This window comes from Dromiciops gliroides, chromosome 4, assembly GCF_019393635.1.
Source record: "Dromiciops gliroides isolate mDroGli1 chromosome 4, mDroGli1.pri, whole genome shotgun sequence".
NCBI classification, from domain to species: domain Eukaryota; kingdom Metazoa; phylum Chordata; class Mammalia; order Microbiotheria; family Microbiotheriidae; genus Dromiciops; species Dromiciops gliroides.
The window spans coordinates 32,833,413-32,858,566 of NC_057864.1; the positions used below are offsets into that span (position 1 = coordinate 32,833,413).

The following is a 25,154-nucleotide window of genomic DNA, read 5'->3' on the forward strand; positions in this document are numbered from 1 at the left end:
TGTTTAAATACAGACGACAACACACAACACAACAGACAGGACCCCTTCACCTCAACGAAACCCAAGAGGGTTGTCAGAGGGAGCGAGGAGAAAGGGCTTCAGAATCTTTTAAAAAAAACAAAAAAACAAACCCCTACACCCCACCATAAGCAGACACTGGGCAGGCCAACAAGGCCCAGAACTGTGTGCTCTGGAAGATGGGCCGGAGCCATGGAAGCAGAGCTGAAGGGAAGGCTGCTACTCCCTCACCTCCACGCAGCTCTGGAGCAGCTGCCAGCCAGTCACCCATCAGTCACACAGACCCGACACTCACTAAGACTGTACAATAGAAAACCCTACACGACAGACATGGAAAAAAGCCGGCTGGCAGCAGCGGGGCTTGCCCCTTCAGGGCAGAGGGTAGGCAGTGGGCCTTAGAGGCTGCCCAGGCCCGGATCCAGTGGGAAAACATCCCAGCAATGTGCCCTGGCCCCCCAAACAAGGAGGGCATCCAGACACCCCTGAAGGAAGAGCTTAACCATCAAACATATTTTATTGGCATGTTACTGAGGTCGTTTGTGGCTGCTCATCTGCTGGCTGGCCTGCTCTTCCAGCTGCATGGCCAGGCGCAAGGCCCGCAGGACATCTGCAAAAGAGAGGCCTCGATTTAGCCTGGCCCATCCAGCTGCCCCCTTCCTTATGTGGCAGGAGGAGGTGCTGAGGATGCCAGGAGGAGCAGTAGTACTTGAAGCATTGAGGTGCGTGGAAGCCCGCACGCACTACCAAGAGGTACATCCCCTGGACCAACTGGGACCATCTCAGTCTTGGCCAGAGGGGCTGAGGAAGGAGGTACAACTGGAGGACAGATGGCCAGGCCGAGAAAGCCCCTAGAGCTGAAGCCCAAAGGGGGGGGCAGGGGAGCCAGCAAGCAGGATTGGGACGGGAGGGGTACCTTGGAGGTTGCTGAAGTTCTTGATGCCCTCTGTGGCAGCGTGCTGAGCTTTGTTCACAAAGGTCTCCAGGTCATAGTCTGGCTGCTCTGTGGTCTCCAGCAGCTCGACCCAGTTAGCCCACTTCTGCAGGGACACAGGAAGAAGGGGACCACAATGGACCTGTCTCCATTCTCTGCCCCACTGAGCCCAGGTCAGTCTTGCCTGGGAAGAGTGAGAGCCAGTGTATCTGGATAGGGGAAGGGGGAGTACTCAGGAATTCAGCAGCACCCCTTCCCCGCCCCCAAACCAGCCCAGGCCTCAACCTATGCCTGCCCGATCTGGTTAGGTGGCCCGCCCAGCCCGGAGCCCACGGCCTGGATTAGGGAGAGCAGCGGCAGCGTTCTGTCCCCTTCTCTTCCGAGATGAGCAGTCCTGCCCAGGGACAAGGGGATCTTAGCCAGTGCAGCCAACTTTCCTGCATGATGCCATCAGGGCCTGGGTCATGCGTGCCCCCGTGCATTTCTATTGCCACTAGAAACAAATTTAAAACGCAGTTTGACCTCATGTGTTCCACTCCTAATTGTGACTGCTGGGGCCAAGGCTCCGTAAAGAGGCTCAATGGAGAAAACAGGCCGGTCTGAGCCAGAAAAATGGAGACAAAGCCACACTTCGCTGCAGCCCTCAGACACCTGCTGGCTTGTGTGGCCCATTTTCCCAGCCTCAGTTTTCTCATCTATAAAGCGGGGATCCTATTCCTCATGGTATCCATTCCTGCCCCCAAAGGTGGCTGTGGACAGTGGCTGGTGCCACTCTTCCTCTCAGCTTAGCTGAGGCAGGGCTGCTGCCTGTGGAAATTGTGGGGCCTGGACCTGGGGAAGCAGTGGGGACCTAGAAGGCCTGACTTTCCTCCACCCACTTTCAAGCCTAGTGCCTTGTGGCACATGCCCAACTCAAAGTCAGAAGGAGAGGGAGAAAAGGACTGCAGCCCGATTCTCTGCTCTCCAGGAAGAGAATCTCAGAAGAAACCAGGAGTCCCTCATAGCGACTGAGAAGGGAAATGCTTCGAGCCAAGTTTGAGCCTCTGAGGAAGAGGCTGTGGGAAAGGCAGGAGACAAGGCCTCCTTTGCTTAGGGGCCGAGGGGAATGTCTGCCACCTCAAGCATGGCTGGAACACCTGGTGTCCATTCAGAGCTCCCTGCTACCTGCCAGCCCTTTGGGTGATGGCCAGGGACAATAGATGGCGGCTTCATTGTTGCTGCTCACTCTCAGGAAGGGCTTCAGAGGAGGAAGGAAGGGAAGGAACAGAGACCTAGGATGTCCAAGAATGCATCTGAGGCTTGAGGCTCAGGCAGGAATGCCCAACCAAAATGGTGTGTGGCACAAGAACAAGAACCATGCTTGCCATTTTCCAAATCACGTCCAGAAGGGCCCTTCAAAGAGAAGCTGCAAGCTGCCCCTTGCTGTCTAGCCTGGTGCCACAGGGGGGAAGGGATAGGGGTCTACACTTGATCCAAGGGTCCATTATGGGCCTAGACAGTTATCTGCACGATTCAGGGTGTCTTGCCAAGAATTCTGAGGCAGCAGGGGTCTCTGGGAGGGTAGAAGGGACCTGAGCAGCCTCCAATCTGAGCTGGGTCAGAACAAGAGTCACCTCCACAATGTCCTCAGTCTATCATGGAAGATGTGCCCACCATCTCACCAGGCAGCCCCCTCCACTCTGAGAAAGAAAGCACTTCTTGACATCTGGCTGAAACCTGGCTTCTAGCAGCTCCGCCCCAACTGCCCCTGCTTCAGGCCGTCACCCTAGGTTAAAATTCACCCTCCCTGCCTTCCTTCTTTTTCTCTGTTCATATAGGGAATCATACCTGCTGACACTCTGCCCACAAGATGTCTTCGGGTTTATGGGCTACATTTCTTTTAAGGACCAGGCCTTAACCCCAAATCACTCTGTCATTGATTGACCAACAATAGGTCCCAGCCCAACCCTCATTTGGCCATTCTTTGACCTCTTGATGGCTCAGAGTGGGTAAAAATAGCTGAAACCCTGACTTGAGGCCCAGAATCATGCACGTCCAACCCTGCAGAGAACCTAAAGCTTGGAGAGAGATTGAACACACTGGATGGCCAGGTCTGGGCACATGGGGCCAAATTCATGAAGGTTAAATTTCACAGGGATAAAATATAAAGTTCTAAACTTGAGTTTGAAAATATAGATGTTGGGGCAGCTAGGTGGCGCAATGGATAGATCACTGGCCCAGGAATCAGGAGGACCTGAGTTCAAATCCGGCCTCAGACACTTAACACTTACTAGCTGTGTGACCCTAGGCAAAGTCACTTAACCCCAATTGCCTCACCAAAAATAAAAAAGAAAATATGTTTGTTATAAATACAGTAGAGTCCCTGGCGTGGTCAGACTGCGGACGGCTCTGTGCAAGCTGGCAAGGAGCCAACACTCCCTGGCTGCATATGTCCAGAATGTGGGAGAGGACAGTCCTGTCTATGGTCAGGTCTCAGAACCACATTTTGGGAAAGATGCTAACGAGATTGTGTCTCTGGGATAGCAACAAGAAAATGCCAGACAAGGGTTGCCTGAAGATTGGGTGGGGAGGATAGGCTGTCTGTGTGATGACACCTCACCACCCTCTTGGTCCAGAGCTCTAAAATGTGTGGGGAATGAGAGCAGGTGTCGAGGCAGTTTGTAGGGGGAGCAGCCTCTAAGGAGGAGGGGCTCCCATAGCAGCCAGGTGGCTTGTTTAGGGGTGCAGCAAGAAGGGAGTCAGGCTCAGGCACTGGTCAGGCAGGGGCCTCTGAAGACCTGTCCTCCTCACTCTGTGTCCGTGGCTTGACTTCCTCAGCTCTGGGCGGGGGTGTCATTTCTTGCTGCGGGCCGGCCTACTTGGCCACCTTGGTACCTGAACGATCTCCTTGAGCTCCTCGATGGCCTTCTCCTCGAGCTCCCCGATCTGAGTCATGGCCTCCTGGAAGCTGGACATCTGAGACGAGAGCTCCTCTTCATCCTTGGACAGCTGGCCATGCCAAGGAAGGAGAGGCCCACCCACTGAGATCCGGGCTCTGGCTGGCTGGCCCAGCCCCACCCTCAATCTCCCCTCATGCTGCCCTCAGCCCCACGGTCTAGTCTGGCTTACACCATGGGGGTGAAGGCCACTGTCTGAGTTGGGCTCCAGGTCTTCCTCCTCTGTCTCCATCTGGGTCTGCAGTTCGCCATTCCCACTATTGTGAGGGCTCAGCTCTTTGACCCTGAGCAGGGAGGGAAGGAGAGAAGAAAGGGGGTCAGGCCTAGCCCTGCTCCCAGGCTGGTGCCAGGGTGGTGGTGGTAGGAGGGAAGGGGAGGGTGGGTGTTGGGGGGAGTGGGCAAGCCCTGGCTCTGCACAGCAGCATGAGAGCAGTCTTGCCCCACATACCCACCCTTTGTCCCTGGCTTGCCCACTGCCTCCTGAGAGCCCAGGGCTCTGTCCTTCAGGAGAAGCCTCTGCCCGCTGCCCTTGTACCTGTCTGCATATCTCAAGGTGTTCAGAGTATATTCACAGGAGCTCATCCCAGGGGAGATCATGGCGATCTGGGGAGGGAGACATGGCCCAGGTTGCTGAGTAGCCTTTGGGGCTCCCTGGGTAGGGTGAGGGCAGAGAGAGGTCCCAGCAGAGAACTGGCAGCAAGCAGGCAATGCTGCCCCAGGCACCAAAGGGCTAGAGGTTGGGCCCTGACCCCCCCTTGCTCCCCAGAGTAGGAAAGGGTTCCAAGCGGTGGGCAAGGGGCCTTGGGCACCCCCTGGTGGTCAGTGTCCATGGGTCAGGCACCTGTGGAAGCCCTTGGGGAGCACACCTGGGCCTTACCATGCAGGTCCGGGAGTTCTCCCCAATGAAGGAGTCCCTGAGCACCTGGGTCAGTTTGCTCTCCCGGAATGGTGTGTGCGCCTTATTCTGTCCCAGAGCCCGAATACACTCCTGTAGGGCAGAGGGAGCTGCTGATGTCCTGGGACCCAGCGGCCCAACCTCTCAGAAGGCAGTCAAGGCCCAGGTGCCCCACCGCCCAGGCCTCCGGCCTCTACCTTCAAGGCCAGCAAGCTCTTATTGATCTCGGCCCCTTCCATGCGGGTCTGCCGGTCGGCACTGGATGTGTCAGCCCCTCTCTCGTTCCCGGCCAGATCCACCAGGGAGAACTTGCCATGCAGCTTCCCTTTGGCCCGGAGCAGGATCTGGAAGCAGGCATGGGACCGGGAAGAGCTGGCGTTGGCAAACGTCTGCCCTGAGGTCCTAGGGCACAGGGAGGAGCACGTTAGAGGATGCTCCCACCTGAGCCACCCTACCCAGGGGTGCTTGGGAAGGGGATCATGGCCGCCTCTGGCACACGGGCCGCCAGAGACGAAGGGGACCGGTATGCAGGGAGCCAGGGCCAGAGCAGGGGCCCCACTGGGCTGAGTACGGTCCCATGTTGTTTACTCTGTGACCTCCTGCCCCTTGTCCCTCAGTTCTCTCTTAGGTCATCACCCCTGCACTCGACGCTCCCTCCTCTTCTGCTCATTCTGACCCCTTGGTGAATCAGTTCAACTACAGTGACAACTCTCTTGGATCTCTGGCTCCCTTATCACATTGCCCATTACACCCAGCCAGGCCTCAGCCTTGGATCCCTCCCAGCATGCATCACCTCTCTCTATACATGTGCTGTGGAATGGAGGTAGAGAAAACCCCGCACCCATTTTGCCAGGGCCCTCCCTGCTGCTCAGCAATTCTACTCGTCCTCCCTCATCAGCTCCTGCTCCCACTCTCCACAGCTGCCCTTCCAAGCCTTCTCACCCCTCCTCCAGCCCTCTCAGTGGAGAAACCTGCCTCCTATTGTACAGGAAAAATCGAGGCCACCTGCTGTGAGCTTCCACATACTCATCTCTCAGACGCCTTCCGCCCCACCTCACTCCTCACCATGGCTGACCCCTCTCACCATTCCCGGTCAATCCCCTCTCTAGCACGCTGCCCCCTCTGTCGTCTCCACTCTTTCACTTATCTCCAGTCTCTCCCTCTCTACTGGCTTCTTCCCTATTACCTAAAAACATGCCCGTGTCTCCTCCACCCTGCAAACGCCCTCCCCCTCCCTTGATCCTTCCATCCCTATCATTCTCCATCTCCTCAGCCCTTTGTGCTCCTGGGAAAGGAGAGGCTCTTCTTTCTCTCCTTAACCCCTCACAACCCCACTTCTGGCCTCTTCATTCCACTGAAGCTGCCCCCCCCAAAGCTACCAGTGATCCCTCACTTGGCCTTTCTCCATCCTCATTGTTCTTGACCTCTCTTCGACCTTCAGCACCGTTCGTCACTCTCCCCTCCTCGATGTTCTCTTCTCTCCGGGTATTCCGGACACCCCTTCTCTACCCTGCTTCTCCTCCTCCAGATCACATGTCCTAACTGTCCTGGGGCCCCCCTCTCTTCTCTCTCTCTCCCGCTTCACTTGGTGACCCATCAGCTCCCATGGATTTCATGCCCATCTCTATGCCGGTGATTCTCACATCGGCCTCTCCTGCCCGACCTCTCTGTTGACCTGCACTCTCACATCCCCAGCTACCTCTCAGATATCCCAACACCAGGCGTCCAACAGACTTCTCCAAATCTGGAACTCATCTTCTTGCCCCCCAAGCCCTCTCCAACTTCCACACTTCCTTAATACTTGCCCCACCACCCTCTCATCCCCTTAAGATGGGGGTGTGATGCCTGGGTCTTCGCTCTCAATGACCCCCCAGATCCAAGCCATTGACAAGACCCGTCACCTTTGCTTTTGTGGCCTCTCTCAAACATGCCCCTCCTCTCTGCGGCAGCAGACAACAGGGCACAGGGAGGAAGGCAGACCCCAGGGCCCTCCCGGCTCTCCCCTGGCCATGGGCCCCCAGGGTCCTCCTCACCTGCAGGCGCTGCCTGTCTCAATCATCCTGATGACATCGTCCGCCGAGTTCACCAGGTGCTCCTGCAGCCCCACCACCTGTACCTGCTGCTTGCCATCTTCTAGTACCCTAAGCTTGGCCTTCTTGTTCAGAAGGTCAAATAGCTATAGTGGGGAAGGGAAAGGGAGCGCTGCTGTGGTGGTGGTCCCTGGGCACCACATCTCCCTCCCTCTCCCCCCACCACTCCCCTTCCTCCAGGCTGCCAGGAACACAAGAGGGTGCTTTGGTCTTTTAGGGAAGGAGGCTGGGTCAGAAACAAGAACAAATGGAGAGAAAACCTCAGCCAGGAAAGCCAGGCCTGCCAAGCGAATGGCTCTGTGGGGCCCTGGAGAGACTGAGCTCAATCCTCAGGGGCTGCTTGACCGGCTGCCTCCCCCCAGCTCCACACTGATGGTGAGGGACAGAGTGACCGAGCAGAGCAGGGTCCCCTGACCCACGTCCATCCCTGTCTACTGACCTTCCCATTGTAGATCTCAAAGAAGGTCACGTAGACTTCAAGGCTGAGGTTTTTGTATCGGGGCTGATTCTTTAGCAAGAAGACATCTCGTGCTAGAGGGAAGAGAGGGCAGCGGGAAGGAAGGAGGCCCTGGGCAAAGCCTTCACTCCTGTCTCACCACCTAGGAGGGGGAAGGGTGCCCTGGATGAGGAGGGGGAGGGGGCTCAGTGTGGCTATGACCTGAAGCCACTAGCAGGTGAGGCTTCTGTGGGACTTACAGGCAAATGCGTAGATGCCCTTGGATGCGTTCTGGCTTTTCCCAGAGAAGTCGCCGCCCATTGTCTGCAAAGGGAAGTAGCAGCCCCATCATGCCAGGGGCCACACCCAGGACCCAACACAGATGAGGGTTTCAACAAGATACCCAGCACCCCCCCACCATTCCTCCCACTGGGCCACTTCTCACGCTCCTCCCTGTGGAGGCCCAAGGGCAAGACAACACAGAGAAAGCTCTCAGGCTAGGCTCTGTCTGCAGGTCACCTCCTGGCAGGGGCTCAAGCCCTTGGTGAGACTCACGTGGGTTTTGCCACTGCCTGTTTGGCCATATGCGAAGCAGGTCGCCTTTCCTCCTTCAAAGATCGTTTGCACCAATGGTCTGGCTGTGAACCTGCAAGAAAAGAAGGCTGGAGGCAAATTGCTGCCACCTGAAGCCCAGACTCACTGCCCCCCCCCCCCCCAGGTCTGACAAAGGCACCTTAACTCCTTCCATAGGGTGAAAGGTTCACTAACTCAGCAGAAGGGGGAGAAGTACTGACGAGCCTCTGCCCAGCATCAGAGCGCAGACTGACTTGGGAGTGCCAGCCAGAAAGACCTTTTCAGCCCTAATAGACCACTGGCATCTGCTGCCAAGTGGGATGGCGCAGGAACATGCCCCCTGGGCACGTCTGCACAGGACAATCTTGGGCTCACAGCCACTTCTCTGCCGGCTGCCAAACCCACAGGCAAGACTCGAAAGCGGAGACTTTGTGTGGGGCAGGAATAGAAACAAATCAGATCCAGAACATCAAGGAAAACCCAGCATGGATTCAGACGGCCCTGAGCCCCAGGACGATGAGGAAGAAGCAGAAGCCCACCTGTAGACAACCTCATTGGACGCCGTTTCATCGAAGGCAAAGTCGAAGCGGAACGCCTGGTTCTCCAGGTACTTAGTCAGGTCCACTTTCAACTTGGGCTCGTGCACCAGCAGGAGGCACTTGCTGGGAACGGAGATCACATCAAACTCTTTCTTGGCCAGTTCTGCAAGAGGAAAGCATGGCTTCACAGCCTCAGGAAACCTGCCCAGCGTGCGCGTGTAAACACACGCACACGCACACATACGTGTGCCCAGTGTGGCGCAGGCTTACCTTGCTTATTAAGAGGACGCTTCCTTACACAGACACATATCCGATGTTCCTCTATCTGTAAGAGAGCAGGGTGTTAGCTCCCTGATCAACCTGCATGGATTCGCCAACCCCCCCAAGACTGAGCCCCAGACCTAAACTCTCCACCTTCACAGGGGCCCTGAGAGGGTCCTCCTCCTGTTTGCCACCTCTGCCCACATACTGCGCTTGGTGGCAGCTCATTAGAAGGTCTGCTGGGTGCAGTGGATAGAGCACCAGCCCTGGATTCAGGAGGACCTGAGTTCAAATCCAACCTCAGACACTTGACACTAGTTGTGTGATCCTGAGCAAGTCACTTTAACCCTCATTGCCCAGCCAAAAAAAAGAAAAAAAAAAGGTCTGCATCACAGCTGCTGCCCAGCCAGGTGCCAACCACACTTACAGGGTCAGTCATAGTGAGTCTCTGACAGTCCAGGGTAGCTCGGAATTCCTTAATCATCCGTGCAAACTCCCAGTTTGGTAGGCTAGTGTCGTATTCCTGTGGGGCAACAATGGATGGGAGAGGGACCACTGCACCAGTTTTCTGGGGCCTCCATCTGTGCAGAGAGTACTGGAAAGGACAGGGTGAGCCCAGGCCCAAAGGTACGGGGACCCCAAAGGGCTCAGGACCCATAGGTGGGGGAAGCCTCCAAGGGCTCAGGGCCTACGGATGGAATGGAAACACCAAGGGCCTTAGGGCCAAAAGGAATGGTGATACCCAGAGGAACAAGGGTCCTAAATAAAAGGACCCCAGCCCCACATTCAGCTCCAACAGAACGAATCCCTTTCCGAGCAGAGATGCCGAACCACAGCTGCTGTGTCCAGGCCCTAGGAGCCCAAATGCAGGGCTCCATCTGCCTTTAGACCTCAGCTAGGAAGGCTGTGGGGTGGATCCAAGGCCCAAAGCAAGTCCCCAGCCCAGCCCCAGGAAGGCACCTGTGCCCGCTTGATCCGCATTTCTGAGTTCTGGGCCCTTTTTTCTTCTCGTTTTGTCTTCATTTTTTCCATTTCCTTCACTATGCATGACTTCCTTCGAACTAGGAAAAAACCCCAGCCCACCACTTGTTGAGAGTCTGTTTGCTTCTAGGTGTTTAGCCAAAGCTCCTTGGGCTGGGGCAGCTGGGCCGGAGCCAGAAGGCTCGGCCTGCAGCCCTACCCCTACCACCTCTGTCCCTCCAAGCCACCCTGTTTGTGAGCTCTGGCAGAAGCAGCAGGGGCCACACAGAGCCAAGAGGTCACTTCAGAACAAAGCTTGTGGAATCAAACCACAAGCTTGTCCGCTCTATTCCAGCTGGTTCTGGAGGTGCTTTGTGCCAGTCACCTCCTTAAAGCACACCTGAGCACAGACCAAGGCTCCCTTGGTGGTGCCCACAGCACCCCCTGCCTCGAATCTGCCTTGCCCGCCTCACGTGTGTCCTGGCCCTGCTGCTCCCTGCCCTTGCCCGCCACTGACTCCTCTACCCCTGGTGCTATTTTAAAGAAGATGCCATCTGATGGTTATGGTTTCCTGGGGCTATGTGGTACATCTTTTCTCTCGGCAGACTGGGCACACTTCACCACTGCCTGCTGAAATTCTCCTCTTGCTTCCAGGCCTGGGTCAGGGACCTCCTTCCCTGGCTCTCTCCCCTCTGCTGCTTCTAGATCACATGGTCTCACTCACCCGGCCGCCCTCCCATTCTTCCTTTGTAGCACCTTTATTTGGGGGCAGGATGTAGGTCAATGGCCTTCGGGGCAAGGCCTTGGTCAACCTCTTGGGACCCTTAGCATTCACTGCCCATGTTGCATCTGATTATCTGACTCAGAGCCCTTCTAAACTCTATTCCCATGCCCACCCCCAGTCACCCTTTGAAAGAAAGGCAATTGGCCTCTGCTAGTCTTTTCCCAAAGGCCCCTCTGAGTGAGAAGGTCCTAGCCTGCTCCATTGTGGGCAATGCCGGGAGAGCCACAGGAAACCTTTGAGCCAACACTGCAGCAGGCACCCCACGGGATACCGCCATGCACCCTAGAAAGGAGGCCAGACAAGCGGTGTCTCCACATACCCCGCTCCCCCATGGACAAGCCAGGAAGGAGAACTGATGCCCAGCTGGGCTGTCTCCCTCATCATGCTGCCCCTCCCAGCCCAGCCGTCCTAAGCACAAAGGACCCTGCCAGCCTCTGGCGCTACCTGCATTCGCTGGGTTGGCAGCAGAGCTGCTTCGGATAGAAGACGTCTGCTCTTCTGGAGCTTCACTGACAGCAGCCAGTGGGATCTCGGGCATGCCAGTGCGGGGAGCACGAGGGAGACCCGCTAGGGATGGGGAGAGGCAAGTGTTGGCAAGACTCTGGCCAGCCTGACAGTGGCTCATGGGCACAAACATGGCAGGCCCAGCACCTAACTGACCCTCCAGGCCCAAGGACAACCAATCTCTGTCTGTCTGTCTGACTCACACACACACACACACACACACACACACACACACACACACACACACACACACACACACACACATGTTGCCCCACCAAGTTCGGGCCCCTTGTCTGATCCTCCCCTTCACTCTTCTTCCTGCTCTACTTGGCCATCTCTTCTGGGTTTTGCTCCTGTGGTACAGTTTGTCTCTCTTGGTCTCCCCACACCACCCTTGCCCTAGGCCTTGCACAGACATTGCCACTGTTACTGTCTTTCCTTCCACTGGCAGAATGGATCTACACTGGGCTCTAGTCAGACCCCTCTCCTCAGGCCTGTCTATGGCCAACCACCCCAGCACCCCTCTGCCTCAGACTCATGCCCAAAGTCAAACACTGTGCCAAGTAAGGTCTCCTCCATCTCTTACAAACACCAAGGCTCTAGTAGTCACCACGACCCAAAGCCTAGGAGCCCCCTGAAGTCTTTCCTCCTCACAATGGAACCGTCCAGAACCAAGTTCCCCTCCTCTCCATTCCCCATCCTCATTCTTTTTCTCTACAGCCTCCCACATGGCCTCTCTGCAATGAGGCTGCCAGGAGCCACCCCCATCCACCTTCCTAAAGCCCTCCTGAGGTTCAGAAACCTTCAGTAGCTCTCTATCACCAACAGGAAGTCCCAAGGCCTCACGACGAGACTACCCTAGCTTCTCTTTCTTCCACTGGCTGACACCTCCCTGCCTAGCACCCACCCTTCCGCCTGCCCCCCTGCCCCCTTGGCTGCCATGGCTCCAGTGTGCTCCTACTCAAGCTGGGGCCCTCGGGTTCACAGCGCTGTCTGCAGAGCCCCTGCCAGCTCTTTCAAGCCCATTTTGGAGGCTTGTCCCCATAGGAAGAGCAGGGGGGACCTCAGCTTCCTGGATGCCCTCCATCCTGAGACCCTGGGGTGGGAGAGGGCCAGCGGGGAAGTCCCACTGCTGAGCCCAGGTGGGCTTGCTTCCTGCCAGTCCTGGCACTTAAGCCAAGGCAGGGATGCCTCCTCTGCATCCTCAAGTCTGCATCAACAGGCCATGTCAGGCTCTCTTTGTTACTCACTGGGAATTGTGAACTGGCTCCTGGTGCTGGCAGCTGCCGAGAGGTCGACCTCCATGTCATTCTCCTGGGCCATGAGTCTCTGGGTCTCTGCGATGGCAGACATGCGGGTAGAACGGCCACGCACAGCTGGAGGAATGAAAAGCCCAAGGCAGCCTGTGAGAGGGAGGGGTAATGGCAGCTTGGGCTCCCCAGAGCTCGAAGGCCACACGTTTTCTGGCTGCCAAGCCAGGAGTAATGAACACAATGCAGACTGGCCCAGGCTCATCGCACCAAGGATCTCCTCAGCTCCCTGCTCTCCGGCACTGGGATGGGGTGGCCCCATCAGTGAGGGGGTTATGTGGCCCTCTCCTCCAGCTCTAAGGCAGAGGGTGCTTGACCTGGGAGGCACTGAGAAATGACAGACTTTAGGACTGGAAGGACCTCAGTAGCCGGCTAGTCCAACCCGACCCCAAAAGATACCCACGCCGTGGTATCTCCCAGCAGTGGCCAGTGAACCTCTGCTTAAAGAGGGCACAGATCTCATCCTTGGATGATGCTTTCTTTGGACCCTGCTCCCGGGGGCACGGCTCTTAGGAATCAAAGGCAGACAAGGGGGGTAAAAGGCATGGGAAGTCCTCAGAGCAGGTTTGGGGAGCCCCAGCTCCCCTACCTGGCACCACTGAGCTCTCTGCAGGCCCCTGCTGCAGAAGACAAGAGCTGAGTAAGGAACAGCTGAGAATGCCAGCCTCTAAGCTAGCACTCTCAGACTTGGCAAACACAGGGAAGCAGAGCTTAGCCCAAAGAGGTAAGTTCAGCCTCATATGTCTCTGTGACTTGGTAACATAATGAACTGAAGGCCAGAAGATGGTAATGGAAGGGATTAATAGCATGTAAAATGTCACACCGCCAGCCCCTTTTATGCAGGGGAAATGGTCATGAAAGGCAGCATAGGGTAACAGATAAGTGTGGCCCCTTTTAGCTAAGAAGTCTTCTGACACATACAGGCTGTCTAAGATGATAATGATGTTGAGAAGCTGCCAACTTCCACTGGTCAAGGTCGTTTTCTATATCCCTGAAGTCACAAACCCAAGTCCTATTCCATCTATATTCCCATTGGGAAATCCAGGACCAGAGTCTGTGAAGTCAGTGGGCGAAGAAACAGAAAGACGATCTTTATGACTGAAGAATTCCAGACAATCTCAAGTCATCTGGGCACTGGGACAGAAAGACAGCGATGAAAGAGCCACTCCCCTGGCTAGGACTTTGTGCTCCCCATCTGGTCAGGAGGAGGAAGCAGATGATGAGCTTGGGAAACCCATTCCAAGCCTGGCATGGAGGCATAAAGTGAAGGGTAAGGGTGGTGGGCATCGTAGTTGGATGTGATGACTCTAGTGCAGAGCTGGTAATCAGGAGGGAAGGGGATGTCCTAGCCAGGCCCAAGGTGATACATGCCTCCTACCCCTATTCCCCTGATCCTGGAGATTCAATCTGAGCCAGTTCTGAGAGTCCCAAGATCTTTTCTTTTTTGTTTTGGTGAGGCAAAACAAAAAAGGGTTAAGTGACTTGCCCAGGGTCACACAGCCAGTAAGTATTAAGTGTCCGAGGCTGGATTTGAACTCAGGTCCTCCTGACTCCAGGGCTGGTGCTCTATCCACTGTGCCACCTAGCTGCCCCGAGTCCTAAGATCTTTAAGGAAAATCAGGCCAAGAAGGATGGGATGATCCCAAGAGTGAAATTTGGTTGACAAATGATTCTAAAGCAGAATAAAGGAGAAAGTTAGCTGGAGACTGATGTTAATACACAGAGAATCCATCAAAGCTAGCTTAGGTTTAAAAACCCCAAACTTGGCCCACCGGGAACAGAAAACAAAGGCAGTTCATTTGGAATACCATATCCCACTCCCCGAAGTGCTGACTGAGGAAGCAGAAAGGACACTGAAGAAAAAAAATGGGGACAACAGCTGGGCTGTCCTGGCCCTCAAAAGGACTGGTCAGGAGTAACTGAAGAGGACAATTTTTCATTGGACAGGACACCAAAAGAGAGGGCCAGTGGTCCCAAATACTCTGGGGAAAAAGCTACCAAACCTTAGACCTTCCAGCAAACAAAGATGACAGAGGAAACTCTCAAGAACACCTCCAGGTGCACACTTTCCCACCGGCATGACTGGGGCAGGGACAATAAGGTAAGAGGAGATCCTACAGCCACCCTTATCATTTCAGTTGTGTCACTGAGACCGAAAGATGTGGAGATGACAAGAAGGAGCCATTGATTAAGGAGAACAACATGATGCTTCAGGAAGGCTCTCACTCCCACCAAGTGTTCAAAATCACACCAGATTTCTTGGGGGAGGAGACAGGTGACTTCTGAACAACTCTTTACAAACACCCAGTGAGACAGAACACTGACTAATGCTCTCGATAGATGTGCTTGTAGCCACCCTCCAGGGGTGGGGGGTAGGGGGTGGGGTGTCTACCCAAACCCCAAACGGAGCAGTGATTGCATAGAGATGGCCAGCCTTGTTTGCTCCATGGCACTTAGATCTTGCACGGATTTTTATAATGATGTGCCCAGCCGGCAAGGCATAGAATCTCGGTCTCCAAAGAATTCAAGGGGTGGATCACAGAAAGAGCAATGGAAGCCACAATGGGCACCAGCAGGTGGCAGCATGTTACCAGTCAAGAAAGATGCTAGACTAGAGCAATAAGAAAAAGAAATTGAAGGAATTAGAATTGGTAATGAGGAAATAAAACTATTGCTTTTTGCAGACAATATGAGGTGTTTAGAGAATTCTAGAGAATCAACTAAAACCCCCCCACATCACATCAATCATTAGCATTTCTTTATATTACCAAGTAGGAAGAGATAGAAAAAGAAATTCCATTTAAAATAAGTGTATGGGGCAGCTAGGTGGTGCAGTGGATAAAGTACCGGCCCTGGATTCAAGAGGATCTGAGTTCATATACTAGTTGTGTGACCCTGGGCAAGTCACTTAACCCTCATTGCCTTGCCCCCCAAAACCAAAAAAAAAAACCCAAATCCAACAAAACAAATAAAATAATTGTAGATGTTATAAATATTTGGGAGTCTACTTGCCAAGACAAACCCAGGAACTATATGAACACAATTACAAAATACTTTTCACATAAATAAAATCAGATCTAAACAATTGGAGAAATATCAATTGCTCATGAGTAGGCTAAGCTAATATAATAGAAATTGAAAATTTCACCTAAATTAATTTACTTATTCAGTGCCATATCAAACTGCCAAAAATTATTTTATAGAGCTAGAAAAAATAACAAAATTCACCTGGAAGAACAAAAGGCCAAGAATATCAAAGGAATCACTGAAGAAAAATGTGAAGGAAGGTGGCAGTGCATCACAGTACCAGATTTCAAATGATATTACAAAGCAGCATTCATCAAAACAATCTGGTGCTGGCTAAGAAATAGAGTGGTAGATCAGTGGAATAGATTAGGTAAATGACCATAGTGATCTAGCATTTGATGAACCTAAAGACCCAAACTTGTGGGAGAGGAAATAACCATTTGACAAAAATCACTGGGACAACTGGAAAACAGCACAGTAGGAACCAGGCATAGACCAACATCTTATACCATAGACTAAGGTAAGGTCAGAATGGGTACATGATTTAGATATACAGCAAATTGAAAGAGCAAGGAAAAATCTACCTATCAGATCCGTGGAAAGGGGAAGAATTTATGACCAAACAATAGATAGAGAACATTATGGGATAGAAAATGAATAATTTTGATTACATTAAATTAAAAAGGTTTTGCACAAACAAAATGAATGCAGCCAAAATTAGGAGAGCTGGAAACTGAGGAAAAAATTTTTAACATCAAGTTTTTCTGATAAAGGCCTCATTTCTCAAATTTATGGAGAACCAAGACAAATTTTTAAGAACACAGATCATTCCCCAATTGATAAAACAGGCAGTTTTCAGATGAAGAAATCAAAGCTATCTATAGTCACATGAAAAAAATGCTCTAAATCACTATTGACTAGAGAAATGCAAATTAAAACAACTCACACTTATCAGATTGGCTAATATGACAGAAAAGGAAAATTGGGACACTAATGCACTGTTGGTAGAGTTGTGAAAGGATCCAACCCATCTAGAGAGCAATTTGGAACTCTGTCTAAAGGGCTATAAAAAGTGTGTATATCCTTTGACCCAGCAATATCACTACTAGGTCCATATCCCAGATTTAAAAAGAAAAAAAAGGGGGGCAGCTAGGTGGCGCAGTGGATAGAGCACTGGCCCTGGAGTCAGGAGGACCTGAGTTCAAATGTGGCCTCAGACACAACACTTACTGTGTGACCCTGGGCAAGTCACTTAACCCCAATTGCCTCACCGAAAAAAAAGAAAGAAAAGGAAAAGAAACTGTGTATACAAAAATATGTACATGGTAGCCTTTTTTGTGGTGGCAAAGAATTGGCTATTGAGGAGATGCCCATCAATTGGGAAATGGCTGAACAAGTTGAGGTATATGATTGTAGTGGAATAAGTGCTATAAGAAATGACAAGCAAAAAAAAAAAAAAGAAACAAACGAAAAGCAGGATGATTTCAGAAAAATCCTGGGAAGACTTATATAAACTGATGCAAAAGGAAGTGAGTAGGATCAGAACACTGTACACAGTACTAGCTATGTACTGTATGATGATCAACTGTGAATGCCTCAACTATTCTGAGCAAGACAGTAATCCAAGACAATTCTGAAGGACTTATGATGAAAAATGCCATCCACCTCCAGAGAATGAACTAATGGGGACTGAATGCAGATGAAAGCATACTTTCTTTTTCTTGTTGTTTTTTTGTCAACATGGCTAACATGGAAATATGTTTGGCATGACTTCCCATCTATAGTCTATATCAAATTGCTTGCCTTCTCAAGGAAGGGTGAGAGAATGTAGAACTCAAAATTTTAAAAAACATGTTAAAAAATGTTTTTACATGTAATTCAGAAAAGAAAAATAAAATAAAATGAGAGGAAACAAAAAAGATGCTAGCGATTCAGACCCAAAGAGAAGCAAGCAGGTAGACAGAAGACAAACACAAACTGCAGTTAAACCTGTATCAGAGGCACAACTTTAGGACAAGTTGAGGTGGCCACTCAAGACAATTTGAGAAAAATGGCAAAATGTGATTGTGATACTAAAGAAGATAGTCAGACTCCATTCCGTAGGGTGAGAAGGGCAGAACCAAAGCAGTCAAACAGGGAAATAGTGCTCTGGACTGTCCTCAGAGAATCCAAATGGTCAGACCTGGATCCGTATCCTTGGACCTGGAAAGCACTAGAGGTGATTTCTAAAATAATCCTTGAGAGGCAGCTTGGTGTGTAGTGGGTGATAAAGGGACTCAGAGCCGGGAAGGTCTGGGTTCAGGCTCTGCCTCTGACACTTTGTGACTTTGTGACTCTTGACAAATCACTTAATGTTTCAGGGCCACCAGGCAACCTTCCAAGTCTGTTGCAGAGCCAGGGCTCATTTGCCTTTGGAGAGGGAGTCTGATCACTAGGAGTTAGTCTCTACACTAACGGAAAAGAACACACAGACCTGGTCCAAACTAAAACCAGTCTACTACCTACTTCGACCACAATATCACGGAGAAAGGGAGCATCGCTGTAGAGCTGGATGGGCTAGAAAAGGCAAAGGCAAAGGAGTCGAATCCTCAAAGTACCGATGGTGAATCTTGACAAAATTCATCCTCGTTCTTCAATGGATGCGGAGACTTTACAAAGGGAAGCAACAGGGGTCACTAAGCAGGAGCCACGAAGAACATTTCAGTTAACTGATTTCTTTTATTGATGGGGTTACCACGGCCAGCAGATCAGGCATGAATTGTAGACCTAGTATCACCCAAATTGCAGCAAGGAATGCTGAAGAAAAGTGTCTCCTGATGGCAAGATGTGAGCAAGATGGTGCCAGGGAGATAAATGCATATTCATCAATGGATCGCCGTCCAGTAAGAGAGAAATCTTCAGGGCAGGAATCTAGGGGTGATGCACTGCCCTGTTCTCCTCAACATTGTTAGCAATGACTTGAATGAAGACACAGATGCTTGTTAAATTGGCTGATGGGGGAGTTAGGTAGCGCAGTGGATAGAGCACTGGCCCTGGAATCAGGAGGACCTGAGTTCAAATCTGGCCTCAGACCCTTGACACTTACTAGCTGTGTGACCCTGGGCAAGTCACTTAACCCCAATTGCCTCACTGAAAATAAATAAATAAATAGATTATTTATAAATAGATTTTCAGATGACACAAAGTCAATGTGTTAGTACTATAAAGTCAGGATCCAAAGAACTCAAAGTTAGAAAAATGGGCTGGAGAGATGAACTTCATGAACACAAACTATGGGAGGTGGGGGATAACGCACACTGAACAAGACAATCAACTGCCAAAAGCTTTTTGGTGCACTAAGAGGAGCAGAGTTTTCAGAATGAGGGAGGGTGAGAGAACCCCGGCCCTCCAGCCCTGGTCAGACAACATCTAGTCCATTGTGTTCAGGAAGGAGGAGCTTGTCCAGAGGACCATGAGGAGGATGGGGTGTATGTGTGTGTGTGAGAGAGAGAGAAGGAGGGAGGGAGGGAGAGAGAGAGAACTGGGCATTGATATAAAGAGCTGTCCTATGAAGAGGATGAGGACTTCTGCTCCCCAAAGGCCAGCTCTTTTGTAAATACTTTTCAGAAATACTCCATGCCTGGAATGCTCTCTCCTAACCTCACCTCGATTAGGATCACTGGCTTCTTCAAAGACTCAGCTCAAACGTCCCCTCCGCCAGGAAGCCATTCCTGCTCCCCTGCTTGGTGGTGCCATCCCCTCATCTATCTAGTATGTACTGGTCAATGAACACTCTGGGAGGGCAGGGCCTGGTGTTGCTTTTCCCTTGTAGCCCCAGTGCCTGGCCAAACCGAAGACATTAGTCTCTACTTATTGAACAGTTAGATCGCTTGGAGAGCCTGGGGTTTGGTGTCAGGCAGTAAGGGGTGTCCAGTGAAAACAGTGGATCCCTGGTCAGAGAAGTGACCACAAGGACTTTCCTGCCACAGCCCCACAGTAGCAGGAAGGCGGCACAGGAAGGCCAGAGTGGGGAGCAAACTAGTAAGTGGCTCTCTGCTCCAGGCCTGCCGAGGAGGGCTGCACAGCACACGCCAGTCACACGCACTCTGTTTACCTTCTTTGGGAGCAGGGATTTTGGAGAGGGTTGATCTGCGCTTTTGTTTCTGAGGAGAAAAAAAAAACAGAAGAGGACACAGAGGTGTGGGCTGTTCTGGGCTGGGCCCCTCACCTCGCCTCGCCCTGCCCTGTGGGTGACCTGCCCTACCTGGACGGCCACATTCTCCTGCAGAGGCAGGCTGTCCTTTGGGTGCACAGGGAGAGGAGAGAGTTGTAGAAGCTCCGGGTTGATGGCTGCCACATCCTCAAAGTCAATCTACAAGGAGCAAGCAAAGGGTTCAGTGAGACAAAGTGCCACCCAGGCTGGCAGCCCAAGCTGCCTGGAGATTCCCACCAAGAGTTCATCATTAACAGCCCGAGCTGCTGTTCTTCAGCATGAGGTTAGAAAAGCCTGGGTGTGGGGGGATTTTCGGAATGGAGCCCCAAGGGAAGACATCTGTTGCTCACAATAAACATGACTGGAGAGATGGGTGGGATGAGGGTGGACTCAGCAGGCTGGCCCCCAGACTGAGGCCACACAGCTCCCCCAGGGTGCCAGCAGCTCTCCTGGAGGCTCAGTGGAGGCGGATCCTCCTCCCAGGGGCTCGCTGAACTTCCTGGGCAGTGACACAGGCCCCGTTGGCAGCTCTTTGGCCTTCTCAGTGGGCAAGCAGCTCAAAGCGTCCCAACTGAGCTGGCCAGCCAAATGCCTCGAAGGCTTGGCTCCACGCTCCTGGCTTTTGGCAATGTGCCCCCAACACTGGTGGGGTGGGCTGGGCTGTCTTTGTACAGCCCCAGACCTCTCCATGGCCACCTTAGCTCTCCTTGCTGCTGCTGTCTGCAGCGAGGTCACAATCCCAGGTCCCGGGAGGCCCCTGGCATGTTTGTCTGCATGACATCACAGGGGCTTCAAAAAAAGCCACACTTGGCCTAACTTAAGGAGCAAAAACACAACATTTCAAAGTGCAAACAGCCAAGTTCTGTCTCATCCAACATGAAGACTTTCCTTCCTAGTCACCAAAGCCCCACCAGTCCTCCAAGGACCCAACAGTGCCCACAGGGCCTGGTACAGGAGGATGTACCACCGAGAGGGAGTCAAGGCAAGATATTTCAAACACTCCTTGGCTGGCTGAGGGGTTGCACTAAGACCTGCATCCACAATGCAACGAGGCCCCAGCTACAAGGGGGATCAGCTGCCTTCTCCCTCCAGCCCCCCACAGCTGCATAGGTCGACATAAGGTATAGAATTAATCTCAATGAACAGAAGACAAAGCAGGGTTTGGCCAGATCAGGGAGGTCTCTGAATGAAAGATAAGGAGCCGGAACGGAATTCTATAAACCAAGAGGAGCTACTGCAAGCTTGTGGCCAGAAGCACAAAGGATCTCTTTGAAACCTCCACCAGTGGTCATCTAATCTTTGCTTCAGATGCCCAGGACTGGGGAGCTGACCTCTAAAGAGTCTATTGAAGAGCCTACGCCTCTCCTGAACATTAACTATGGGGCCGCCAAGGACTCCCCTTTGGGCTAGGAGACAGCTGGATCTCCCAGGCAGAAGCATCACACACCAGGTAAAACCACTAAGCAGTCAGCATTCTCAAACATCACCAGGCATCATTAGAGATGAGTGGGGCAGCCTGCATTCCTGTTAACCTCAGCTGCTGACACCAACACTGCCTCCCTCTCTCTTCCTGATAGTCTTCCAGGTCACCGAGCCCCCATGTCTTCCTTGACAGTACGTCCGGCAGCACCCTCAGGGATTTCCTTTCTACTCCCACCTAATGCCTCACCTCATTCCCAGAGACTGTGGACAGGCCTCCCCTCAGCACCCTACAAGGGGTAAGTACTCTCCTGACCCCCTTCTTCTTCGCCAAACCCCACGTTATGTCATCATCCTATAAACAGTAAAGACTAGTTGTTTGGCCTAGAGCGCCTACATCTAAGCCTGGGATGGAAGGCTAAGAGAAGCTGGCTTCTGCCTCCTAGCCCTATGAAGGCCCCCTCCCCACCCCTAGAACAAAGGCTCTTCACTTCTGAAATATCATGGAGTCCTTTGGCTTCTTATCCTTTCATGCAGCCTAGCCCCGTTCTCTAAATAATGTTTTTAAATGCATTAAAAAAATGGATCACAAAGTATCCAATTCTATTGCTGTACAGCAGGCCACCAGACATGAAGAAACAGATCCCCGCACCCCAGGTGAAGAGCCCACGCTCCTCCCTATCCTTTAGTGCCTACTGAGTTTACCTAACCCTTCATTGGGGCTTTTGATGATAATTGGTGGGTTGTCAGTGCTTTACATTTCCTGTAACCAAAATCCTCCTTCTCCTCTTTAGTCACAGAATCAAAGCCATCACATCTCCGAGCTGAGAGGGATGTTGTGTAGGGGAGTGTGTGGACCTGCTGAGGAGGCATCTGGTCCAATCCTCATCCCATCTCTGGCGGGTGACAGTCATAGCCAGTCCCTGGTGGCAGACCCTCCCTGGCAGCCACTGCAGCTGTTTTCCTGAAGCCAGTGCTACCTCTCCAGCACTCCTGCCCTGTTCCTGCCAATAAGGTAAGTGCCACCCCACCTTCCCAGCCCCTACAGGGCTGTCTAGCCTGAAAGCTCCCATGCTCCCTCCGGTTCATGTGTCCTTGGCCAGGGCTGGACAAGCCTGCAGAGATCTGGTCCTTAAGGAGCTGAGTGTGGTATGGACCTGGCCCTGCTTGTCAAATAAAACGTGCAGCTTCAATGTCTGACAACTTGGAATGGAGCCCCAGGCTTTGGCACGGGTCCCTTCTTATAGCCCATGGGCGATCCCTGTTATCTGTATGGCATGTGGAGGTAGGACATGAAACAGCAATCATTATGTCCAAGTCAGACTGCCACAGACTTGACCCCTGCAGAGGAGGGGTCTCTCTGTAGTGAGCCAGCACTGCCCAACTCACCTCTTTGCCCTTGGTAGAGCCACCTTCTGCCCATTCCACTGAGACTGAGGACTTTTCCAGATTTACTGTCATGACATTGGCACTATGAATCAGGCCTAAAGAGGAAAGGGAGACCAGAGCATAAGGAAAAATCAACGGAATCACTGCTCTTCCCTGCAGGGTCCCAGGGCTGGTCAGCACTTCCCATTCGCTTCAAGATCATATCAAGAAAGAGGGAGTGGGCCTTGCAAGGGTTGGAGGAGTGGGAGGGGGGCCAAGCGAAGATCAGTGTTCTCTTCCTTCTCAGGGTATGAAGTCGCAGCTAGTGGGCTTTTGGACAATGCCGTGCAGGCTCCAAGCAAGCCCTCAAAGGGATCAACATGTTATAGGATAAGGAGTCCCTACAACCAACGGGGCTCCAGCCCCAGGTGTGCACTCAGAGCTGCCATGTCTCCTCCCCCTCCCCAGTTTCCCAATCACCGGTGCCCATCTCATTGGTTCAACATTTATTAAGCACATGGTCTGTAAAGTACTGTAGGGAATACAAGAACACCCTTAAGGAGTTTCTGTAAGATCAAGCAGCGGGTCCATGGCCCATGTGCCATGCCAGCCAGCACTGTAACCTCCAGGTCCCCATAGACAGTGTGGTCACACTGCTGGTCACAATGGCCCCAGGCAAGCAAGAGGATGGGTCCCAGACCCTTAAGAGGACACTGCCCAATGCCAGCCGGACTGCCCCTGTAAGCAGCCCTTTTTAAAAAAAAAAAAAAATTTTTTTAAGCGAGGCAATTGGGGTTAAGTGACTTGCCCAGGGTCACACAGCTAGTAAGTGTTAAGTGTCTGAGGCTGGATTTGAACTCAGGTCCTCCTGACTCCAGGGCCGGTGCTCTATCCACTGCGCCACCTAGCTGCCCCCGTAAGCAGCCCTTTTAAGAAGGAGCCGAGCAAAGCCCGTCCCTTTGGCCAGGGCTGCCCCTCTCCCAGCAGCCGTGGAAGCCCAGGGTTAGCACAAGGCACATTCACACCGTCTGTAGCCTCAGCCTTCTCCTCTTCTTCCTCCTGCTCCTCCTCTTCTTCCTCCCCCTCCTCTTCTTCTTCCTCCCCCTCCTCCTCTTCTTCCTCCCCCTCCTCTTTGGGGGGCAGGCTGGCACCACTATCCTGGGAAGGGTGGGACTGAGCACTTAGAGGGGGGGCCCCAGGGCAGCTCATGAGGGAGGGGGTCTCCCATTCCGGATAGCTCGAATTCCCGCCCCCAAATCGACTGAAAGTTGTCTGAGCCCCGCCCATGGCCGCCACCTCCTCACCCAACCCTGTCCCACGCCGGCTGCCCCACCTGTCCAAGCCCCCCCACCCCTCCAACAAGGCCCCGCCCACGCGCACCATCAGCCCCGCCCTCCAGTGACCTCAGCCCCGCCCACGCCCTGGCCCCGCCCCCTCACCGTTGCTTCGCTGAATCTTGATGGCTAGGCCAGGGAGCAGGCGGGCAAGCAGAGTAGCGTCCATGGCGAGTCAGTCGGGTGAGAAACGAGTCGGGCAGGGAGGGAGTTCGGGGGTCGGGCAGGCCTCCAAGCAACAGCGGCTGTGACGGCAGCAATAAGAGCGGCTGCCTTTGCGTTCAAGTCTAGCCTGTACCAACCGCCCGCCGTTTAAATCCCGCGCGCCTGCGTCCTGCGTCCTGCGTCCTCCGTGTGCGTTCACACGCTTCCGCCCCTTGTCGCGGCGCGCGGCGCCTCCTGGGAAATGTAGTTCCCGCCCAGCCCCAGATTTCTCGCTTCCCAGCTATGGGTCTCCCCGGCTCCCCCAACGGGGACCACAATGCGCCTGCGCAGCCCCGCCCCCTCCCTGCCTGACTGCGCCCACGTGGGTTCGGTGTTCCGGACCATACCATTAGCTTATTAAAGCTGGACCTTTCTCCTCCCTCGCGTGGGCCGGGGGTGGAAGGGGGTAGGTGTAAAACCCAGCACTGGGCCCTCGGGAGAGGCCGAGGCTTCCTGGAGGCGGCGGCATTTGAGTTTCCCCCTCTAGACAAAGGCGATGATATTACATCAATTTGGCAGCAACTCCAGTCCAGCGACAGCCGCTGGAAGAAGGGTCTGGATAAAGGCGTGATGCGCCCCAGCTGCGACGACCACCGTTTGGCCTGACGCTGGCTTTGTGATTTCCAGATCATTCCTGTGCTTACAAATAAATGACATGACCATTAGCCGAGCCTTGGGGAAATCTATGATGTTTATTTTTTGGGGGGGCGCTCATGTTTGAGAGGGTATAGCCAGCCAAGCACTTGAAGCCCAGGGAATGGAGATAGGAGTTCAGTCAATCAACAAACACTTACTAAGCACCTACTCTATGCCAGGCACCGTGCTAAGATTTGGCACTTCTAGTTATTTGGGGCAGATGCCAGCCAGATCAGACTGCCAGATTTCAATTGAACCGTTAGGATTAGGGAAACGGGCTTCTCGGGGGTTGCTGCAGTGCCACCTGATGGAGAAGCACTGTACTGCTTGAGATCTGGAACACCTTTAAAAAAGTTCTAGCTGATGTCTTGTGTTTTTATTTCCCCTACATTTCTCCCAATATTCCCCGCCCCCAGCCATCCAAGATAACAAAATATTTTAAGGGGGTGGGGGAAGGAGAGGAAGAAGAGAAAACAAATCAGCAAAAGTTTCTCAAGCTATTGCTGTCCCACTCTGGAAGCGGCTGCCTTAGGAGGCAGTGTGCCCCCCTCCTCTGGGCTGGCTTCAAGAAAAGGCTGGATGCCCACTTCTCCCAAATGTTGAAGTGGGGATTTTTTCAGGAATGGGTTGAACTAGATGATCATTGAGTCCCTTCCAGCTCTAAATTTGTCATTGGGTGACATTGGACTCTTGGTAGCTCCTGCCCACTGCTCCTGGTTCTGCCCTTTGGAGCCAAG

At 52.9% G+C, this 25,154-nt stretch overlaps 1 protein-coding gene across 2 annotated transcripts; it reads right to left on the reverse strand.

Moving 5' to 3' along the window:
- Positions 1-24,331, reverse strand: KIF2C (kinesin family member 2C). 2 transcript variants are annotated; one of them, XM_044004695.1, is made up of 22 exons: positions 24,129-24,331; positions 23,683-23,822; positions 22,265-22,359; positions 19,508-19,615; positions 19,358-19,406; positions 12,178-12,303; positions 10,868-10,990; positions 9,640-9,740; positions 9,107-9,202; positions 8,689-8,743; positions 8,419-8,581; positions 7,862-7,952; positions 7,567-7,630; positions 7,310-7,401; positions 6,814-6,956; positions 4,978-5,182; positions 4,763-4,873; positions 4,421-4,488; positions 4,058-4,169; positions 3,824-3,937; positions 932-1,055; positions 1-625 (listed from the first exon to the last, which is right to left on the reverse strand). In XM_044004695.1, the coding sequence occupies exons 2-22, from the start codon at positions 23,744-23,746 to the stop codon at positions 543-545; spliced, it is 2,187 nt and encodes a 728-aa protein (XP_043860630.1). In that variant the 5' UTR covers positions 23,747-23,822; positions 24,129-24,331; the 3' UTR covers positions 1-542. The 2 variants fall into 2 exon arrangements, with proteins under 2 accessions (XP_043860630.1, XP_043860631.1); XM_044004696.1 differs by lacking the exon at positions 24,129-24,331 and having other exon boundaries at positions 23,683-23,869.
- Positions 24,332-25,154: the final 823 nt, after the last annotated feature.

Excerpts from the sequence above, each read along its gene's own strand:
- KIF2C (XM_044004695.1), bottom strand. The coding sequence starts at position 23,746 with ATGGACGCTACTCTGCTTGCCCGCCTGCTCCCTGGCCTAGCCATCAAG. Across the intron at positions 7,953-8,418 it reads TCCAATGAGGTTGTCTACAG|GTTCACAGCCAGACCATTGG; the intron begins GTGGGCTTCTGC and ends CTTTTCTTGCAG. Across the intron at positions 5,183-6,813 it reads GAGACAGGCAGCGCCTGCAG|GACCTCAGGGCAGACGTTTG; the intron begins GTGAGGAGGACC and ends CCTGTGCCCTAG.